The following is a 21725-nucleotide window of genomic DNA, read 5'->3' on the forward strand; positions in this document are numbered from 1 at the left end:
TCTATACTTTGTGAGTATATCTCTGAAGGGTAAAGCTGGTGGGTTCACACTCTGCTTACTAATTCCACACTAGGAGTCGCCCTCTGTATATCTTCTTACTTTTCAGATAATGAGGATAATAGAAAGTTTGCACAACTGTATATTCTTGATCCAGATGAAGCTGCACAACAGCGCCTTAAGATTGATGAAAATACAAATTGCAACCCTGAATTAATGAGTGAGTTGAGTTATTTTATGGCTTTAAACAATCCTTTTGCATAAGCATGTAAAATGTTATATGAAGTAGAACAAGAATGTTTAGAAGTTACGTCTCGAAATGGTGTTACACTTGCAACTGTGACCATGGTAATAGTACAAGATCGCAAAAACGATCAATATAGATATAATAATGTAGATATAATGCTCCTCGGTGTAATGAGGTAGCTAACATTTTCCAAAATGCAGATGGTGTACCTCCTCTTGAGCGAGATCTTATTATTCATTGTCGAAGTACAAACAATAAAAAAAAAAACCCAGAAAGTATAAGTATTTTAGATCCAAATTTGGAACCAATGTTGTATCCACTTCTTTTCCCTTTTGGGGATGAAAGTTGGTCACCTAAAATGAAACTTTATTATAACCCTACTACTGTTAGTGGAAACTCAATTCTTAGCAAGGCCAAGAGAAAGGGTCACACAAATGCAATTTTATGGGTATATACTTTCCACCCGTCACTAGTTTAACCCATTTTTGAGTGCTGGCTCAGCAGTACTTTGTAGATGCATATGTTAAAGCAGAAGGTAATCGTTTAAACTATGTAAGACTATGTAAGACAAAATCAGTCAAAATTAAGGGTTGTATACAGGTCTCATGGACCATCTTCAAAATGTAGCTGCAGAGCAGGGCTTCCTTCCAGACAAAGCAGTTATACTTCCATCTACATTCCAAGGTAGTCCCAGAAACTTGGTACAGAATTGCCAAGATGCCATGGCTATTGCAAGAAAGTATGGGAAGCCTGATTTTTTTTATAACTATGACATGTAACCCTAAATGGTCAAATTGTTTTAAATCTGAAAAAAGGTCAAGCAGTTGAATTTTGACCTGATTTACTGGCAAGAGTTTTTCATTTAGAACTTCTTGATCATATCACAAAGAAACATGTTTTGGGTAAACCAGCAGCCAAAGTTCATGTAATTGAATTTCAAAAATGTGGATTACCTCATGCACATATTTTGCTTATATTATGGGCACAAGATAATCCTAAAAATGCACAAGTTGTTGATAGCTTTATTTGTGCTGAAATACCTGACATTGAAGTCAATCCACGATTACATGCAATTGTTACCAAACACATGATACATGGGCCCTGTGGGGAGCATAATCTAAGATCTCCATGTATGGTTGATGGGGTTTTCTCTAAGCAATTTCCTAAATCTATCCAAGAAGAAACTTTAATCAATGTAGATGGTTATCCACATTACAAGAGAAGCAAAAAAGTCTTTCAATTGAAATAAATGGTAAAAAAATAGATAACTCTTGGGTTGTACCATACAACCCATACTTGACATTAAAATACAACTGCCATATTAATATTGAAAGCTGTGCTTCTATAAAAAGTGTAAAGTACATATTTAAATATATTTATAAATCACATACGATTGTGCGATTACAAGTTCACCTTCCTGGAGAACAGTCAGTATTATTTTACTGAAGACAATATTGAAACTACAGTAGAAAGAACACATTATAGAGACACAACTTTGACTGCTTGGTTTAAATTAAACAAAGAAGATTTGTCAGCTCATGCATATCTTTACACTGATATACCTCAGCATTTTGTTTTCCAACAAAAGACAACAACATGGAAAAAAAGAGTACAAGATCGAGCAAATAACACTATTGGTCGTATGTACTCTGTAAGTTTAATTTCAGATGTTGATTTTTTTTACGCTTGCTTTTACTTCATGTTAAAGGAGCAACTTCTTTTGAAGATATTCGTACAGTTGATGGTGTTCAATTTCACACATTTAAAGAAGCGGCTCAAAAACATTGTCTTTTTGAAGATGATCAATCTTGGGATTTAACTCTTCATGAAGCTGCAACTGAAATGATGCTTCAACTGCTTAGAGAGCTTTTTGCTCATATTTGTGCTTTAGCATCTCCACCAAATTCTAAAGAGCTTTTTGAAAAGTACAAAGAAATTTTTTTTGAAGACTTTTCAAGACTTCCAGGTCACACACCAGAGTGTCAAAATTGTTTAAATTATGCACTTAGAGATATTCAGGATATATTAATTGTTCAAGGTAAAAATTGTCAAGATTTTGGTCTACCAAATCCACCAAACAATTTACCTGAAAATCCCAGAGATCTCTATGATGCTTCTTTTGAAAGTTATACTGGAGGTCAAATGAAGGCATCTTGTAATGACCTTCAAAGAGAAAGTTTTAAAGAAATCATTGCTGCATCGGAAAATGACAGTTTACCACAAAGATGTTATTTCCTTGATGGTCCAGGTGGTAGTGGAAAAACTTACCTATACAAGACTCTGTTGAGGACAATTAGAGGGAATAATGAGGTAGCATTACCAGTTGATTCAACAGGTATTGCGGCAAATTTGCTGGAAGGTGGACGAACATACCACTCACATATATATATATATCCAAACCTCCTGAGACTGGAAATGGTTTGGATTTCTTAATAGTTTGGATTTTGGAATATTTGTATATTTGCAGCTATAAAATAGGACAGCTAAGAGAGGGGTAAACAACAATATCTTTTGTCATTTAGGCTATATTTGCATGTCATAATACAGCTATGATTAGGGCAATCTGCCGAAACGCGTAAGCCCGTGTCCTGTGCTTTCCTCTCTACAAATGTGGCAGGCTGTCACTAATCTTTAAAGTTCATTTTTAAAAAATGTTTTGGAAATATAAGACTGTTTTTATATATACGGAGTGTGGAACTGAAATTTTTCTTCAGAATACAGCTTATACAAACAATATAAAGGTAGTTTTATATAATTGTTAACGCTTTTGTAATCATAGTACCATTAGGAAGATAGTATGTTTAGAACGGTAACAGTTATTGTTTTAAATAAATATAGGCTATGATTTGCATTTCAGAACACAAAAAAAAACAAATACACAGAGAGAGAAACTATGTGTCATTTTTAGTTATGTTTAAAAAAAAAAAAAAAAAAAAAAGTCTGTATTTTTGTAATAATTATAGATTTTGGAATGACGGATTTAGGGATGTGTACCTGTATCAATTATTTCTGTAGGCAGAACAAGAATACTAGGAATACTTGCTTAAGTATGTATGTGAAAAATATTGAATGAATATAGTATGGGGAACGATCAGCCCATCCAATATTGTCCCTGGATCCAGTAGTTCAGTTATATTGCTTATTTATTTCATTTATTTTTAAACCTAAATATCAACAACATAAAAACACTAGAAAGTGAAACTTATAAAAGTCAACCATATTTTGCTAGATAAGGTCACAGATTCCAGAACATAGGGGATTATTTTGTGCTCAGTATTCAGGTATCATTGTGGTGAGGGAGGTGGTAACTTATTTCTTTCCCCTGCAAGAGCTTAGTACATAAGCACAGGCAGGAAAGCTGAGCTTGCTGAGCCGATGTAGAGAAACAAACAGCATATAAGAAAGATAATAGTTAGAAAAGTTATTTTTAGTTTTAAAGTCCCAGAAGAGAAAACATGTAAGGGCTAAGGTTAGTGATACAGAAGCAGAGAAATATATGAGTAGTATTACAAAGGGTTTCAAAAGGAGAAGCATAGTTAAACCATTATTTATACTATAATTGCGTTTGTAACGCAACAGTCGCCAGTTGCGCTTGCATCCTCAAAGGAATGTTGGCAGCGCGATTCTTTCACCACCCTGCCATTTTTGGAATCTCCCGGGATGCAGCGAAGGCAAACGGAGCATTACAAAAAAAAAATAAATGTAACTGCTAAATCTGACAACCACGACATCGCAAACTACCGAATACATATATTAAACCGCCAACCCTCCACAACACATTAAATCTATTTTACCTATTAACTCCTGAACCGCCAACCCCCACAACACAAAAAAATATTTTAATGACTAAGTCCCCTAACCTAACACCCCCTAAATTAACCCCTTAATTACATAAAAAAATACTACATTACAATTAAAATAAAATAAAAAATACATTACATTAATCTAAAATTACAGAAAATAAAAAAATGCTAACATTACAAAAAAATAATCCAAAATAAAAAATTTAAACCTAATCCCTATGAAAAGAAAAAAGCCCCCTCCAAATAAAAACACCCCCTAATCTAAGAATAAACTACCAATAGCCCTTAAAAGGGCTTTTTGTAGGGCATTGCCCTAAAGAAATCAGCTTTTTTACATTAAAAATAAACAAAGTCCCCCCTAACAGTAACCCCCCCCCAAAATAACTAATAAGCCTAAACTACCTATTGCTCCTAAAGGGGCATTTATATGGGCATTCAGATCCTTTTCACTGCCCTTAAAAGGGCAATCAGCTCTTTTGCAAATTGCCCAATAAACCCTAATCTAAAAAAACAAAAAATAAAAAAAATAAACCAACGCTAAAGCCCCAAATAGGTACTCACGGTTTCAGAAGTCCGGCGGAGGTCTTCTTCCAGATGGATCCGTCATCTTCATCTACAGCAAAGGCGGCGCGGAGCGGAGGTCCAGATCGGTCTTCCGAGATGTGGCGATCCTTGGAGAAGACGTGGAGGTTCCTTTTCATGCGTTCGTCCGCCACACCCTGAAGATTGAATTCAAGGTACCCCATATTTATTGGGGTACCTTGCATTCCTATTGGCTGAAATTTTCAAAATCAGCCAATAGGATGAGAGTTACTGAAATCTTATTGGCTGATTTGAACAGCCAATAGGATTTCAGTAGCTCTAATCCTATTGGCTGTTTTGAAAAATTCAGCCAATAGGAAGGCAAGATACCCCAAATTGATTGCGGTACCTTGCATTCAATATTCAGTATACGACGGACATTGGATGAAGAGGAGCCTCCATGCCGCCGAGGACCGCCAACACCGAGGACCGTCGTCGCCACCGCCACAGATGACCACCACCGAGGATCGCCACATCTGGGAAGACCGCTCCGGACCTCCGCTCCGCCTTAGCTGTGGATGAAGATGATGGACACGCCTGGAAGAAGACCTTCTCTGCCGGACTTCTGAAACCGTAAGTACCTATTTGGGGCTTTAATGTTAGGGGTTTTTTTTAAATTTTTGGGGGAGTTTTGTTTTTTTAGATTAGGGTTAATTGGGCAATTTCAAAAAGGGCAGTGAAAAAGAGCTGAATGCCCTTTTAAGGGCAATACCCATACAAATGCACCTTTAGGGGCAATGGGTAATTTAGGTTTATTAGTGTTAGTTTTTATTTTTATTTTTGGGGGTTTGGTGGGTGGGGGGGTTTTACTATTAGGGGGGGGGGACTATTTTTAATGTAAAAGAGCTGTTTAACTTAGGGCAATGCCCTACAAAAAGCCCTTTTAAGGGCTATTGGTAGTTTAGTATTAGATTATGGGTTTATTTATTTTTTATTTTTATAGGGGTAATAGTTTAGGTTTAATTTTATTATTTTGGATAGCTTTGTTTATTTTTTTTCTGTATTTTTACTTTTTATAGCTTGGGGGGGGGGTGCATTTTTAACACATAGACTGCCATAGTGTTCCCACTGTAAGTGGTTTCAGTCATTTTATTAGTTTAGGAGAGTGACATCTCACTACAATTTAATTTTATACCGAAGCACTGGTATAAACATTGGTATTAGCAACAATGAGCCAGTGAACGCTTCTTATGTGCATGGGGCTAAAGTCCATATGCCTTTGCACCCATATCTAAACGCCACACATTCCCACAACTGAATGTGTGTATCGTTTTAAAAATGATTTAGTTTATGGCACCACAATTGGACCAATAAGAAAGTGTGAATTTGAATGTTTGTGCACAGATCATACAGACGGACGCTTCATATAACCCATGCACTTTTTATTTAAAATTAAACAATAGTGTGTGTATTCCCCCCCCCCCATAAACTTTATAGTAAAAATAAGGGGTTATCCACACATAAATAAGTGGCTTTCGGTACAGTTATGTAACTTTGATCTGCTAATAGGGGCTCACATGAGCCTCTATGCATAAATGCACATTTATTCACGCCAGGAGATCACTATTACCACAGTGGTCACGTGACTATTAAAACTTATATATGGGATTTATTTTTAAACTCCCAAGAGCATGCAATTACCTTTCAAACAGTGGGTATTGGAGGTTTTTAGGACTTAAAGGGTTTTTATGAACCAGTGAACGCTTCTATTGTGCATGGAGCTAAAGACCATATGCCTATGCACCCGTAAACATCACACATGCCCACAGCTGAATGTGTGTATCGTATTAGAATATAGATTATCAATAAATGCTAGATAGAATGATGCATTCAAAGAAAAGATTAGTCTAAGAATAACATGTAGATGTATTTTTTAAAGTTTCATTAGCTGTTTAAATAGTGACAAAATAAGTGTAAAGTTTTAATGTCTAATAAGCAATGGGAGCTGCCATGTTGTAACTTGCTGGAGCCAATTAGGGACATTTATAAATAGGTCACTAGAATGTGCACTTCAATTTCTAGCAGGAACGGAAATCCTCACAATTTCAGAACGGAATTACAGGAAAACGGGAAAAAATAAATAATAAAAAGTATATTGTAGAGTTTTTTTTATATATACAATGTATCATTTAATATAACCATCCTAAAGTGTTTAATTTCCAATTAAAGGAAGTGGAGATCAAAGAATTTGAACATCAACCCCTCCATCCAGCAAACTTAAGCACCTCTTCACCCTCCCGACTTCTGGGTTTCCAGGGCTTATTAATATTTTTTTACAATATTTTATATTTAATATTGACATAACGTGCCTTAAGATAACTAATTCTTCATGTGAGCTAACCTGACACTGCATTAGACCTAAATCACACAACCCAAAGCGTGTTATGCATATTTTATATTACACTGTTATTCACATAGAAAAAAAAATACTTTTTATTTGTACACACACACACATATATATATATATATATATAGGTGATGGGCACACATTTTGTAAAAATACCTATGGGTATAGTGCTGACTCTATTTTTCTATTTATTATATATATATATATATATATATATATATATATATATTCATGCGCAAAAGTTTTACTTTCAACTCTGGCCCAAAGTTAGTAGCCAGGAACCCAATATTATGAACTATGGCTATGCAATTTGTAAAACCTTGCTATCACATATTAGTATAGAGCTACCCCAGCTCTGCACATATGGTATCTGGCACAGATGATCTGCACACATTGTGCTTGGCACAGATGGTTCCTGAGTAGCAGCAGCATAGAGCCACTGATCACCCCTATGCACTGCTATAGTATATAAGTATAGAACTACCCCAGTTATGCAGACACTGTAACTAACAGAGACGATCCCTGTTTAGCAGCAGCAGAAAGGAATTGATCACCACTATGCAGAGCAAAAGAACTATCATGCCTCACTCTGCAGCCACTAAGAATTGACCCAGCTCTGTCACTCTGCTGGTCAGTAAAAGCAAGTAGCGGTTCCCAGTAAAAAGTGGAAAAAACACATTCTACTCTTCTCCACCAGCTTCGTGCTAGCCAATCTCCACAAGGCAAACAAGTTAACTACCACTTCCTGCTGTTACTGGAAATGTAAACCGTGATACATAAAAACAACTCCTGCTGGTTTGGAGTAGTAGCTGCAGCTGATTTGGTGGAAAGTGAAGTTGGTTCTTGTCATTTACAGACTGGGTCAGGGGGCAGAAAAACCCACTCACGCAAATTCAGGATAATCTGGGACAACATAGCTTACCCCTTTAAAAAATTAGAAACATACTAACCCAATACAGGATTGATACTAACAAAAAAAAAAACATTACAGACAGAATGCCCAAATTCAGGACTGTCTCTAAAATTGACAAAGGGAACCTTTTAATCTCTCTAATAACTTAAAGGGACATGAAAGTTCACTTTGGAGACCTCTCTTTTCAAAAAGGGTTCTCAGACTCTCCTTTTCAGTAGGTGATAAAAACAGCCATAAAAAGAGCAATAACCTACTTAATGTATTAACTGTAAGAAGGCCAGTGGCAAGTAAAAGAAATTGCATTCACCCAACTACTAGGGGACTTTAAAGAAGGGACCATATGCCCAGGTGACCATATTAACAGTGATCATCTGACAGGGACATAGGCATAGAACAATATCAGGGCACTGAATATCCTCTTATGTTGCTCCCGCAATACATTGGAAACATGAGACCACTTTCTGAAAGCAGCAATTGTTCTCTTTTAAATCAGTCACACTGTGTCCATCCAGCCATCAGGTGATAATAAGAAAAATGCCTCACAACATTTGTTCTATATCGGTGGTTTTGGGAAACTTTAATAGGCCCTTATTAGCCCCTCAAAACAGAAATGTATACCAAGATCACTCAATGTATCACACAACAGGGGTAAGGCTAAAAATGATTTATTGAATAAAACACAGCAACATGTTTCTCAGAGATCAAAGCCGTTTCATCAGGCTGTACTATTACAATTTACCGCTGAGACTTTTTATAGGCAAATGCTCCAATAGGAGAGGTGGGTATGTACATAGACGCCTCTCTTCTACAAAAAGGGTAACAATCAAACAACTTGTTATAATATAGACACACAACAATTATTGTAACGAGTTGTTTGATTGATTGTTACCCTTTTTGTAGAAGAGAGGAGCCAGCTCATTAACTCAGTGTGGTGTTTGGAAGCGTGATACAGCTGTTGCTGGAGTCAGACGAGTCTCGGCCTGCCTTGTACGCACAATCGCGTGCTTTACTCCAAGTGAGTGGTATTATTTCTTCTTTCACCTCTCCTTACCCTGGTGATATTGCCGTAGTATGCGCCTCTGTTTGTTTGTTTCCTCTCCAAAGAACCTCTACTATTTGCAAGCTGATGTAACAGAGAGTGACACATTGATTACCTATTTGGATACTTTTGGACTTATTGTGGTGTATTCTTTCTGATGCCATAGCCTTATTTGTACCCTGTTTTATTTTTGATCTCCTTGTTTGGTAGTGCCCCCTTTTATAGTTGTAGATTTTTTCCTGACTTTATTTTATATTAATTTCTTACCTTTCTTGGGAGATAAATTTTATGACAATTTCTAGGAGAAACCTTTACTCTGACCCCATTAATAGCTCTTTTAAAATAGAAACCAGAGTTTCCCTGTAAAATTAGAGTAACTCTTTAACAAATCAACTTTAATAGCGCTCGCTTTCTTAAAGCTAAACATTGGAAGTCCAATCACATCCCCACACTACATGTATGGCTGTTAAAATGACCTCCTGGATCCATAATATTCTACCCCACAATATCAGGACTACACGTTCGTATCTGCAAGCAACTTAACAGCCGGAGGTATGGTGCTTTCAAACTATTTAGGGACTGGCCTGGAAGCATTCCCCTCCTGTCCCTCCCCCTTTCTTCCTTTTACTTTCTATTTTTTTCTTTCATTTAGCTTTCAACAAAGAATACCAAGAGAACAAAGCAAGTTTGATAATAAAAGTAATTTGGAAAGTTGTTTAAATTTGAATGCCCTATCTGAATCATGAAAGTTTAATTTTGACTAGACTGTCCCTTTAATTAAAAAAGTTTGGATTTCAGAATAAATTTGGATTTTGGAATTCCGGATTTCGGGGATTTGTACCTCTACTATATTTACAACAATAAATTTTCTCCTATAGATCAGCAAATTATTGTATTATGTACAGTATGTATGCTATTTTTTCTTTTGTCACGTGCAAATGATTACTATGTTGCTATTTACTATGTACACTATAAAAAAATGTAATTTTCAAATGTTGTGGTTTCCATAATATAGTACTTCTGTAAACTAATGGTATCATCTAAAAATGTTTGGTCTGTTGAAAAAAAAAAATGAGATGATTTGAGTGGGTACCTAACAGAAAATAATATGATGTGTAAATGCAATGACTGCAACTAAAGTAAGTATGTCTATCACAAGGTTGTGAAACTGCTCAGCAAGGGGTTAAACGGAAACAAATACATCACTATCTGTTGTGTAATTCCTACTAAGGTTCATTAGCTGATAGAACAATTACATTTTAAGCGTTTAGTAGTTAATGCAATTTAGGCTGTGAACGGCATTATAGCTATACTAGAAAACGTCAACAATTTTTTTTAATTTTAAATATTTGTTCTTCAACGTGCATTCTGTGACTTAATTAATTATATGAGAAAAAATAAAGATTGACAATTTCTACCCCAGTTCATACTGGGTAAAAAACAGGGCATTAGTTATTTTCTTTTGCTTTATGCAAATTTGATCTCCAAAATTTTAGACTACATTTCTAGAAAAAATTATTTTCCTTTTACATTAAAACTTGACATTTCTGTAAACTGCATTATATCCTACATTTAAGTGTAGAATTACTGGAAATTGTGTAAAAATAATACTATAAATGTATTTTATTTGCAAATTATTCCATTTCAAAATTGCTTTATTTGCCCATTTTAAGTATTTTAAATTACGATTAGCCATATCAGTTCCTTATTTGCAAACTACTGTTGGACTATGTGGTAAATAAAGTATACCACTTTTTTTTGCAACATAAAATTTATTAGTCAAATACAGAGCAAAAGCATTGGATTGTATAATAGCTCAATGCTGAACCTGCTATTGATTTTAAGAAGTATTACCACCCCCTTGACTAACGCTTTGCTGCCAGCGTACGCTGCCTCAACCCAGTACACACCTAATTGCTCGGCAAAAGCCAGCTTCCCTACCTCATTGAGCTGGATGATGTGATAAATTTGCCTCAGGTACTCGTTGCCACCTGGTTTGTGGCAGATATCCAGGACCATTATGTTTATTTTCTGCTCAGTCAGTTCAGGACCGGTGTCTTGGTTTTGTGAAACTGAACTCTCTCCTTGATTTGCAAAGTCACTGGGAGAAAAAAACAAACAAAGGTTACCTCATTTTGTATTTCCAATAAAACAATGTTTAATAACCAGTTTAGAATCATTTTATACTATGATACCCACAGGAGGTTTACTAAAAATAAAACGCCAGTGTGATTTTACAGATCAAGCATCACTTTACACGGACACATTTATCATCTCCCTTTGCTCATTTATGTTTTTCTCAGAGCAGAAAATGTCTATATATTGTTACTGCTGGCAAAATTACTGTTATCTACTGAAAAGAAAAATATTCAGTAGAGACAATATGTAGAAACTACCCACCAGGTAATAATTTGTATTTCTGCCATTAGAATAATAGAATATTTCTCCACTTCTCTCTCATTGTACATTTAAGAATACCTTTCTAGTATTAGGGGAAAAGACAATTTGTTAAAAGGGTTGCCATAACAGTCCTCACAAGTTAAATTAAATAGCATTTCCTTCTATTTGCCACAATTCATTTACACTTTGTTTATACAAAATGAGCTGGAAAAAAAAAGGTCAACACAGGTTTAAAAAATAAAATAAATGTATATGAAAATTTGTGTTTTATTTAAAAAATCAGAACACAAAAGATTTTATAACTTTGCAAAATATGTTTATAGTTTGTGTCATCATTTGAACTTTCTGTCTTCTTAGCTATTCTGTGTTTTAAGATATAATCTGTAAATTCCATTGAATAGGTCATTATTGCTTTAGACTTGATAAAGGAAGGAACTCTTCCGAAAGCTTGTCAACTTATAAATGTATAGTTAGTCCAATAAAAAAAGTATCATTGCTCAATGCAATACTCTTATTTTGATATCTAAATCTAAGGACTAACACGGCTACTCCAATCAATATATATATATATATATATATATATATATATATATATATATATATATGTATATATATATATATATATATATATATATATATATATATGGAACATTTCACTTTAACTATAAAATAAACTGCCCTGTAACTGTTTTCTTTCTGTGGTATTATCTATAAAATGACATAATTAGTTTAGACTCTAAGGTTATATCTATTGTTCACCTCTAGGCTCCCTGGAAGGACATGCAGCTGCCACTAGGCGAATGTACTTGGTGGTACTGTATACTTTTAAAGTATCCAAGAGAGCCAACAGCTTAAAATATTACAAGCTGTAATCTTGCTGTTTGAGATTTAGAAACTGCTACTGTGTCATTATGTTATGTGGGTATATAATTAACGATTGTACACACAGAAGATTTATCACAGACTTAAGTGTCAAATAATGTACAACTGTTCTCTTCATGGCAGGTAGAAATCACGTTTCTTTTATTATTATTCTTACTAATATTTTTTTTTTTGTTAGGTTGACATTGAAAAAGTTGAGGGCTCTCAGACAAAGGAGTGTATCACCCGAATTGTATCCTTTCCTGTCCATCACTTTGCAGGTGAAGCAGATGATTGGATTCAGTCAGTACTATGATAAATGAGGTCCTCTCTGAATTTGGGACAGCCTATCAATCATGTCATTAGGGAGAATGTGCCCTGAAAGAGGCAGACCTCAACCAAGGAATAACTGCATTTATCTTAATCTGTATATGCACCCAGCCAGCCAAGTCAGGGTCACTATGATAAAAACAATAATCTTCACCGACACAAATTACTTTGCAAAGACGGATGTTTCTTTACTTTTTTGGGCTGCATGTTCTTTACAATATAAGCTGACTGTTTACAGCCCGGGTGTTACTTTGAAGCGAAGGTTATTTTAATGAATAGTAATGTCTTCAGGTAGTATACAAGACAGGCATATCGCACAGCTGCCACATTGTTAATTTTCTTTACCTCAGGATTTTCATACAAGCCAAAGTTACTTCAAAGCTTGACAACTTGAAGGAAATCAAACTATATTTTAAAGGTCATCATTTCAGAGTAAATATTTTACCTAAAACTATACATATTAGTATGCATTAAAAATATGCTGTAATTATGAAGTGTGGAAAGTCTTACATGTAAAAAAAGAAAATCCCTTTAAAACTTAATAAATAAAATTTGCAAAGCCTACTTAAAAAAAAACAAAAAACTCAATTGACCACCATGAATGTTTTCATTAACTAGGCCTTTTAGGAGATCCTGAGAAAATTTGCTTTAAAATGCTACCATATTCATAGATACATTAGAAAAACTATTTAAATATGAGTTTTTAAAAATATTTGTGAAGTTTTCTCACTTTCCGATAAAGTGTACAATTTTAAGAGGCTTCTATTATCCAATTTACCTATTTGTATCCTTTGTGGAAAAGCATACCCAAATAGCATACCTCTTAATTACAGGGAGTGCAGAATTATTAGGCAAGTTGTATTTTTGAGGATTAATTTTATTATTGAACAACAACCATGTTCTCAATGAACCCAAAAAACTCATTAATATCAAAGCTGAATAGTTTTGGAAGTAGTTTTTAGTTTGTTTTTAGTTATAGCTATTTTAGGGGGATATCTGTGTGTGCAGGTGACTATTACTGTGCATAATTATTAGGCAACTTAACAAAAAACAAATATATACCCATTTCAATTATTTATTTTTACCAGTGAAACCAATATAACATCTCAACATTCACAAATATACATTTTCTGACATTCAAAAACAAAACAAAAACAAATCAGTGACCAATATAGCCACCTTTCTTTGCAAGGACACTCAAAAGCCTGCCATCCATGGATTCTGTCAGTGTTTTGATCTGTTCACCATCAACATTGCGTGCAGCAGCAACCACAGCCTCCCAGACACTGTTCAGAGAGTGTACTGTTTTCCCTCCTTGTAAATCTCACATTTGATGATGGACCACAGGTTCTCAATGGGGTTCAGATCAGGTGAACAAGGAGGCCATGTCATTAGATTTCCTTCTTTTATACCCTTTCTTGCCAGCCATGCTGTGGAGTACTTGGACGCGTGTGATGGAGCATTGTCCTGCATGAAAATCATGTTTTTCTTGAAGGATGCAGACTTCTTCCTGTACCACTGCTTGAAGAAGGTGTCTTCCAGAAACTGGCAGTAGGACTGGGAGTTGAGCTTGACTCCATCCTCAACCCGAAAAGGCCCCACAAGCTCATCTTTGATGATGCCAGCCCAAACCAGTACTCCACCTCCACCTTGCTGGCGTCTGAGTCGGACTGGAGCTCTCTGCCCTTTACCAATCCAGCCACGGGCCCATCCATCTGGCCCATCAAGACTCACTCTCATTTCATCAGTCCATAAAACCTTAGAAAAATCAGTCTTGAGATATTTCTTGGCCCAGTCTTGACGTTTCAGCTTGTGTATTGCACACCTTGTGCTTTTGGGCACTCCAGTGATGTTGCAGCTCTGAAATATGGCCAAACTGGTGGCAAGTGGCATCTTGGCAGCTGCACGCTTGACTTTTCTCAGTTCATGGGCAGTTATTTTGCGCCTTGGTTTTTCCACACGCTTCTTGCGACCCTGTTGACTATTTTGAATGAAACGCTTGATTGTTCGATGATCACGCTTCAGAAGCTTTGCAATTTTAAGAGTGCTGCATCCCTCTGCAAGATATCTCACTATTTTTGACTTTTCTGAGCCTGTCAAGTCCTTCTTTTGACCCATTTTGCCAAAGGAAATGAAGTTGCCTAATAATTATGCACACCTGATATAGGGTGTTGATGTCATTAGACCACACCCCTTCTCATTACAGAGATGCACATCACCTAATATGCTTAATTGGTAGTAGGCTTTTGAGCCTATACAGCTTGGAGTAAGACAACATGCATAAAGAGGATGATGTGGTCAAAATACTCATTTGCCTAATAATTCTGCACTCCCTGTATTGTCTAAAATTGACTATTGTCTGTTCAAAAAGTTGACTTAAATATAATACAGTATATATATATATATATATATATATATATATATATAATGAGGGAAATAATATCAGCATATGCATTTATGTATAAACTACAGGTATCATTGCATTATTCTTTATAAATATACCTGTCGAAATGTATTAAAGATATTAAAAAAACATAATTTATGTAAGAACTCACCAGATAAATTCATTTATTTCATGGTGGCAAGAGTCCATGAGCTAGTGACCTATGGAATATACATTCTGACCAGGAGGGGGCAAAGTTTCCCAAACCTCAAATGCCTATAAATACACCTCCCACCTCACTCATACCTCAGATTAACATAGAGCCAAGTTAATGAGGTGTAAAAGGAGTAAAAGCATAAAAAAGATGAACAGGATAAATAAAGTGCTTTATATAAAAAAAAAATCATAACCCCCAAATATTGGGTGGGTCTCATGGACTCTTGCCACCATGAAAGACATGAATTTATCAGGTAAGATCTTACATAAAATATGTTTTCTTTTATATAGGAGTCCATGAGCTAGTGACGTATGGAATATAATACGCAAGATGTGGAAGTCCACGAGTCACTAGAGAGGGAGGGATAAATAAAAACAGCAATTTCTGCTGAGAAATTAAATCCAAAAAAATAATTATGTTTCCTTAAAAATTCAAAAAACTTTAATCATAGGCACTAGAATCAAACCGAGACAGCTGACTGAAGAACCTTTCTGCCAAAAGCCACTTCCGAAGAAGCAAAAACATAAACATGGTAAAATTTAGTAAATGTATGCAAAGACGACCAAGTGGCTGCTTTGCAGATTTTATCAACTTAAGCTTCATTCTTGAAAGCCCAAGATGTGGCAACTGATCTTGTAGAATGAGCTGTAATTCTCTGAGGCTGAGGCTGCCCCACCTCCAAATATGCTTTGCGAATCAAAAGTTTCAACCAAGATGCCAAAGAAATGGCAGAGGCTTTCTGACCTTTTCTGGAACCAGAAAAAATAACAAATAGACTAGAAGTCTTTCTGAAATCTTTAGTAGCCTCAACATAATATTTCAAAGCTCTTACTTCATCCAAAGAATGTAAAGACCTTTCAAGAGTATTCTTAGAATAAGAACACAAGGAAGGAACAATAATTTCCCTATTGATGTTGTTAGAATTCACAACTTTAGGCAAAAATGTAAACGACGTCCGCAAAACAGCTTTATCTTGATGGAAAATCAGATAAGGAGACTCGCAGGAGAGATAGGCTCAAAAGGAGGAGCCTACAAAGTATTTAATACTAAATTTAGACTCCAAGGAGGAGAGATAGATTTAATAACAGGTTTGATACGAGTTAAAGCCTGTACGAAACAGTGAACATCAGGAAGATTATCAATCTATCTGTGAAATAAAACAGAAAGGGCAGAGATTAGTCCTTTCAAAGTATTGGCAGACAACCCTTTATCCAAACCATCCTGAAGAAACTGTAGAATCCTAGGAATTCTAAAAGAATGCCAAGATTCATCATGAGTGGAACACCATTAAATATAGGTTTTCCAAACCTTGTGATATAGTTTCCTTGAAACAGGCTTACGAGCCTGTATAATAGTGTTAATCACAGAGTCAGAGAAACCTCTATGACTAAGGACTAAGCATTCAATTTCCATGCCTTCAAATTTAGAGATTTGAGATCCAGATGGAATAACAAGCCTTGAGACAGAAGGTCTGGTCTTAGAGAAAGTGACCAAGGTTGGAAACTGGACATTTGGACAAGGTCCGCATACCAGAACCTGTGACGCCTTGCTGGTGCTATCAGAAACACATACGATTGTTCCATTATGATCTTTGAGATCACTCCCAGAGGTGAAGAAATGTAAGCAGGTTGGTAAAACAATGGAACTGCTAGAGCATTCATCAATTCCGCCTGAGGATCCCTGGACCTGGAGAGGTATCTGGGAAGTTTCTTGTTTAGACGAGAGACCATCAGATCTATGTCTGGAAGACCCCACATCTGCACAATCTGATAGAACACATCTGGATGGAGAGACCACTCCCCGGATGTACGGCTAAAATAATCTGCTTCCAAATTGTCTACACCTGGTATATAAATCGCAGTGATTAGACAAGAGTTGGATTCAGCCCAAGAAAGTATTAGAGACACTTCTTTCATTGCTAGGGGACTGTGAATCCCCCCCTTGATGATTGGCATATGCCACTGTTGTGACATTGTCTGTTTGAAATCGAATATACGGTTCTCTCTTTAATAGAGGCCAAGCCTGAAGAGCTCTGAAAATAGCACAGAGTTCTAATATTGATTGGTAACCTGGCCTCTCGAGGATTTCAAACTCCTTGTGCTGTCAGAGACCCCCAGGCAGCTCCCCAACCTGTGAGACTTGCATCTGTTGTGATCACAGTCCAGGTAGGACGAACAATAAGGAGGCCCATTGAACAATAAGGTGATGGTTTAACCACCAAGTCAGAGAAAATTGAGTGTTGGGATTTAAGTATATCAGTTGTGATATCTGAGTATAATCCCTGCACCATTGGTGCAACATGCAAAGCTGTAGAGGTCTCATATGAAAACAAGCAAAAAGGATTGCGTCCGATGCTGCAATCATGAGAGCTAAAACGTCCATGTACATAGCCACTGAAGGCAAAGATAAGAGACTGAAGGTTTAGACAAGCTGAAACAAATCTCAAACGTCTCTGTTCTGTAAGAAATAGAGTCATGGACATTGAATCTATCTGGAAACCTAAAAAGGTGACCTTTGTCTGAGAAATCAAGAAACTCTTTGGTAAATTGATCCTCCAAACATATCTTTGAAGAAATAACAGAAATTGTTTTGTGTGAGATTCAATATAGAAGGGCACCTAAAACTATTAAGAATATTCTTGGTGCTGTTGCAAGGCTAAAAGGAAGAGCGACAAATTGGTAATGCTTGTTTAGAAAAGAGAATCTCAGAAAACAATAGTGAACTGGATTAATCGAATTGTGAAGGTAAAAGTCCTGTAAGTATATTGTGGACATGAAGTGACCTTGCTGAACAAAAGACAGAATAGTCCTTATAGTCACCATCTTGAAAATTGGGACTCTTACAAAACGATTTAAAGTTTTCAGATCCAAAATTGGTATGAAAGAATTTTTCTTCTTTGGTACAAATAATAGATTTGAATAAAAAAAAACAATCCTTGTTCCTGCTGTGGAACCGGGATAATTACCCCTGAAAGTTCTAGATCTAAAACACATTTCAGAAAGACTTGAGCTTTAACTGGGTTTTTTGTTACATGGGTAAGAAAGAATCTTCCCAAAGGAGGTCTTTTTCTTAATCCTATTTGACACCCCTGAGAACTTATATTCTGAATCCACTGATTTTGGACAGAGTCTGTCCAAAATCTTTGAAATAGCTTTAGTCTGCCCACTATCAGAAGAACTGGCTTGAGGGCCACACCTTCATGTAGGTTTAGGAGCAGGATTTGGTTTCTTATAAGGCTTGGATTTATTCCAATTCGTAGATGGTCTCCAATTAGAGCCGGAGGCCTTAGGGGAAGGAGTGGTTTTCTGTTCTCTATTCTGATGAAAGGAACAAAAACGATTGGGAGCTTTAAATTTAAAGCAATATCAAGAAAGTTCTGCCTGAGTCGAAGTAAATGTTTTAACAAACTAAATTCACCAGGTAAGGGTCTCATGTATACAGCAGCTTCTCATGTCACATCCAATAAACATATGTTAAACGCTTTATACCCTGGAGCTATGCTCTATCCACTTTACCCTCAGCAGAAAACAGGGAGCAAATGGCCAACAGTCAATAGTATGCTTTACCTCTTGAAAGAAAGATGTAGAATCCTACTGTTCCAACACGAGTGCTTCCTTAATCCGTCCAACCGGAAGTGTGCTATGGGGCCGTAAGGCCGCTTGTGCTGCCCTAGGAGTGCCGTAGCCGGGGAGTGCTGAATCACAACACCAGTGATTAATGAGAAAAGAAATGACAGGCACTGCAGACCAGGTAAAGTTGCATATAAAAAGTCCCAGTTTATTCAAAGATAAAAACGGTAAATACCAATCCAAACAGAAGGGACCTGGGTAAAGGTGACTCACAAACAGGTAAGGGTGGTGCACAGGAGACTGTCTTTGCTTTACCTCTGTCTGCGACGTCTTTGGCGGTATTCAAAATATGTATACCTTGGTACAGTCGCCATTTGCTGACTTAACGTTTAGGAAGACAGAAGGAGACCTGCAGGAAGAGAACAATTACCCGGACTCTCCAAGAAGGGATGACGAATGATCCGACTATTTGTCTGGTAACTTGAATCCATACATGAGAAAGGAGGTAGAGTCTGATCGAATAAAAATTAGCTTTTTTTGTGCAGTTTGAAACAGGGAATACACACACAAACAGGAGCAAAAAGAACTGGCGCAGCACCAACTGGCTTACGCGTTTCAGCTGTTAGCCATAATCATAGCCATGACTATGATTATGGCTAACAGCCGAAACGCGTAAGCCAGTTGGTGCTGCGCCAATTCTGTGTGCATTCCCTGTTTTAAACTGCACAATAAAAGTTCATTTTTATTCGATCAGACTCTACCTCTGTCATGTTCTGTCTCAGGATATCTTGTGAGAGCCTCATTGTCTGGAACAGTTGCTTTAAAGGAAGATTTGTAGAAGCCATATAGATTGAAAATTTATCAGATTTATTAATATAACAAAATTGATTAAGCAAATACTTGCAGGGTATATTTACATGTGCTACTCAGGTATGTTAAGCCCATATACGGCAGGAGTGGAAATAAACAAAGTATGCAGAGATGCAGATTCAAAAAGGAAAGTCTTTCTCCTGGTAATAACTGAAATGCAAGATTTGCACAAGGCAGGAAACAACTTGTAAACAGGTAGTAGGTTTAAAGGTAAAGTCTTCCTGCTGGTAATAGATGAAGTGCAGGATTTGCACAAGGCAGGGAACAAACTTGTAAACAGGTAACAGGTTTAAAGGTAAAGTCTTTCTCCTGGTAATAGCTGAAATGCAGGAATTGCACAAGGCAGGAAACAAACTTGTAAACAGGTAACAGGTTTAAAGGTAAAGTCTTTCTCCTGGTAATAGCTGAAGTGCAGGATTTGCACAAGGCAGGGAACAAACTTGTAAACAGGTAGCAGGTTTAAATGTAAAGTCTTCCTGCTGGTAAAAACTTAAGTGCAGGATTTGCACAAGGCAGGGAACAAACTTGTAAACAGGTAACAGGTTTAAAGGTAAAGTCTTTCTCCTGGTAATAGCTGAAGTGCAGTAATTGCACAAGGCAGGAAACAAACTTGTAAACAGGTAACAGGTTTAAAGGTAAAGTCTTTCTCCTGGTAATAGCTGAAGTGCAGGATTTGCACAAGGCAGGGAACAAACTTGTAAACAGGTTTAAAGGTAAAGTCTTTCTCCTGGTAATAACTTGTAAACAGGTGCAAAGGTGAAGTCTTTCTCCAAATAAGTACAGAAGTACAGGAAACAGGTTCTGACTTGACAAAACAGATCCAATGTGAAGACAACATGCAGTCTAACAGCCAGCCTTAAATAGGGAGGATTTGCACAGGATTGGTTCTGAGAAAATCCAAAATTGAGAACACCTGTGTGTTGCACAGGTGTAATTACAAGTAAGGCAAATAGTTATTTATCAGATCTTTTAAGTTCCATGCTATTGCTAGAACTGTCTGTGGCTCAACATGCAAGCAAACCAGGAATAGTAACCACAGAGCCACAGGTTCAAATCCCTGCACAGCCCATTCGAGCGGAATGCCTCCCAGAGCTTTTCTTTTTCTTTTTAGTCTGGAGGCTTGGTTCATGACAACCTCCTTTCTCGTGTATGGATTCAAGCTTTAAATTTACCCTTAGATTTCTTGTCTTGGGGCAGAAAAACTCCCTTACCCCCAGTAACAGTGGAGATAATAGAATCCAATTGTGAACCAAAAAGATTTTTATCTTGAAAAGAGAGAGATAATAATCTAGTTTTATACACCATGTCAGCATTTTAAGATTTAAGCCATAAAGCACGTCTAGTTAGAATGGCTAAAGACATGGATTTGACATATCTTCCTAACATCAAATATAGCATCACAAATAAAACGATTTGCATGTTGAAGTAAAACAATGTTAGATAATTCAGAATCTGAAGACAACTGTTGTGCTAAACTGTCCAACCAAAAAGTAGAAGCAGCAGCAACATCAGCCATAGATATAACAGGTCTAAGAATATAGCCAATATGTAAATATGCCCTTCTTAGATAAGATTCAAGCTTCCTATCTAAAGGATCCTTGGCTACAGGTAAAGGACACAATGTCTTAAACCTAGAAGAAGGGTTAAAAGAGGTACCAGGCTTAGACCATTCTTTAGCAATCAGATTAGAGATAGCGTCAGGAATAGGAAATACTTCAGGAGCAATAACAGTAGTCTAAAATACAGAATATATACAATTACTAGCTTTATCATCAGGAGTTTTAGACTCCTCAATACCCAAAGTAAACAAAACTTCCTTTAAGAGAGAACGAATATATTCTAACTTAAATAAAAAAGAAGATTTTTCTATATCAATCTCTGACGTGGCATCCTCTGAATTAGAGGAGATCCCATCAGTAGAGAGGATACATCAGTATGCTGAAGGTCAGAACTTAATTCACTAAGTTTAGGAAAATGTTGCAAAAACTTTTTTACATTTATTTGAAGGCAAAATAGCAGTCATTGCCTTCTCTATAGCTGCAGCAATAAAATCTTACATTTCTACAGTAATGCTATGTACATTAGACTGAAATGGAATAACAGTGGGTGTATTTGTACTCATAGATATATTTAACAATTTGTCAAAACAAGAGCCACATAGTTGAGA

The 21725-nt window shown here is 36.4% G+C and overlaps 1 protein-coding gene across 1 annotated transcript in view; it reads right to left on the reverse strand.

The window, feature by feature from the left end:
- The window catches only part of KIAA0825 (KIAA0825 ortholog), a 1109509-nt gene that overhangs the window by 603590 nt on the left and 484194 nt on the right, over nt 1-21725 (reverse strand). Inside the window, exon 17 of the mRNA XM_053701492.1 lies at nt 10870-11029. Coding sequence (XP_053557467.1) covers nt 10870-11029 — 160 coding nt within the window. The remainder of the gene's footprint in view (nt 1-10869; nt 11030-21725) is intronic.

Source organism: Bombina bombina, chromosome 2 (assembly GCF_027579735.1).
Source record: "Bombina bombina isolate aBomBom1 chromosome 2, aBomBom1.pri, whole genome shotgun sequence".
NCBI lineage: Eukaryota > Metazoa > Chordata > Amphibia > Anura > Bombinatoridae > Bombina > Bombina bombina.